This window comes from Hippocampus comes, unplaced genomic scaffold, assembly GCF_001891065.2.
Source record: "Hippocampus comes isolate QL1 unplaced genomic scaffold, H_comes_QL1_v1.1 C16838278, whole genome shotgun sequence".
In the NCBI taxonomy this organism is placed as follows: domain Eukaryota; kingdom Metazoa; phylum Chordata; class Actinopteri; order Syngnathiformes; family Syngnathidae; genus Hippocampus; species Hippocampus comes.
This window is the reverse complement of record NW_017839857.1, coordinates 1-972: the sequence shown is the minus strand read 5'-3', so window position 1 is coordinate 972 and position 972 is coordinate 1. Positions and strand designations below refer to the sequence as shown.

At 51.3% G+C, this 972-nt stretch overlaps 1 protein-coding gene across 1 annotated transcript; it reads left to right on the top strand.

Moving 5' to 3' along the window:
- The first annotated feature begins 41 nt into the window (after nt 1-41).
- On the top strand, nt 42-827 carry LOC109509272 (tubby-related protein 4-like). The gene is made up of 3 exons (XM_019859150.1): nt 42-268; nt 346-580; nt 657-827. The coding sequence occupies exons 1-3, from the start codon at nt 215-217 to the stop codon at nt 803-805; spliced, it is 438 nt and encodes a 145-aa protein (XP_019714709.1). The 5' UTR covers nt 42-214; the 3' UTR covers nt 806-827.
- Nucleotides 828-972: the final 145 nt, after the last annotated feature.

Below are 972 nucleotides of genomic sequence, written 5' to 3'. Positions count from 1 at the left end.
CTTGCTGGGCATACTCGGTCCAACTCGTCTGTTTCCCTGGCAGCGCCCCATCACCACCCTCTGCTGGGGCCACCGGGACTCCCGTCTTTTCCTGGCGTGCGGCCCGGCGCTCTACGTGGTGCGCGTGGAGCACCGTGTCGCCAGCCTGCAGCTCCTCTGCCAGCAGGTCATCGCCACGGCCGTGAAGGAGGAGAAGGACGTGGCCAAGCTCACCATGCCGTCACGCCTCTGCTCCTACGTCACGTCCGCTTTTAACCCCACCGTCAGGGTAAGACAGAATGTCCAGACACTGACAAATAATCAGAATGACGACAAAACCTGATTTCTACTCCTCTTGTCCCCCAGCAGCCCATTCCAGACCCCAACAACATGCGCGACTTTGTGAGCTACCCAACAGCTGGCAATGAGCGTCTGCATTGTACAATGAAGCGTACAGAAGACAACCCAGAGGTGGGGGGTCCCTGCTACACTCTGTACTTGGAGTACTTGGGCGGTCTGGTGCCCATCCTCAAAGGCCGACGCATCAGTAAATTGCGGCCAGAGTTTGTCATTATGGATCCTAAAATGGATGGAAAAACAGGTAAGGCGAGGACAATTTAAAAAGTAGTTTTTATGTAAGTTTTTGTGAACTATTCCAATGCCTTCTCTCTTCTCAGACGAGATATATGGCAATAGCCTGATATCAGCAATGATTGACAGCTGTAACTGCTCGGACTCGAGTGATATCGAACTCAGCGATGACTGGGTCGGCAAGAAGTCTCCAAAAATATCCCGGGGCAGTAAGTCCCCCAAGCTTCCCAGGTGAACAATCCCACACCATTATTTTCCCTTTTTGAATGTTTGTGTTCCCTAACTCTGGTTCTCTTTGCGTAATTGGTTCTAATGGATTGTTCTACACACGTTTTGTGCCTCACTGCATGCTTACGCCATCTTTTTTCCCTTTCCCATTTGCTACCTTCTTTGTAGAGACTT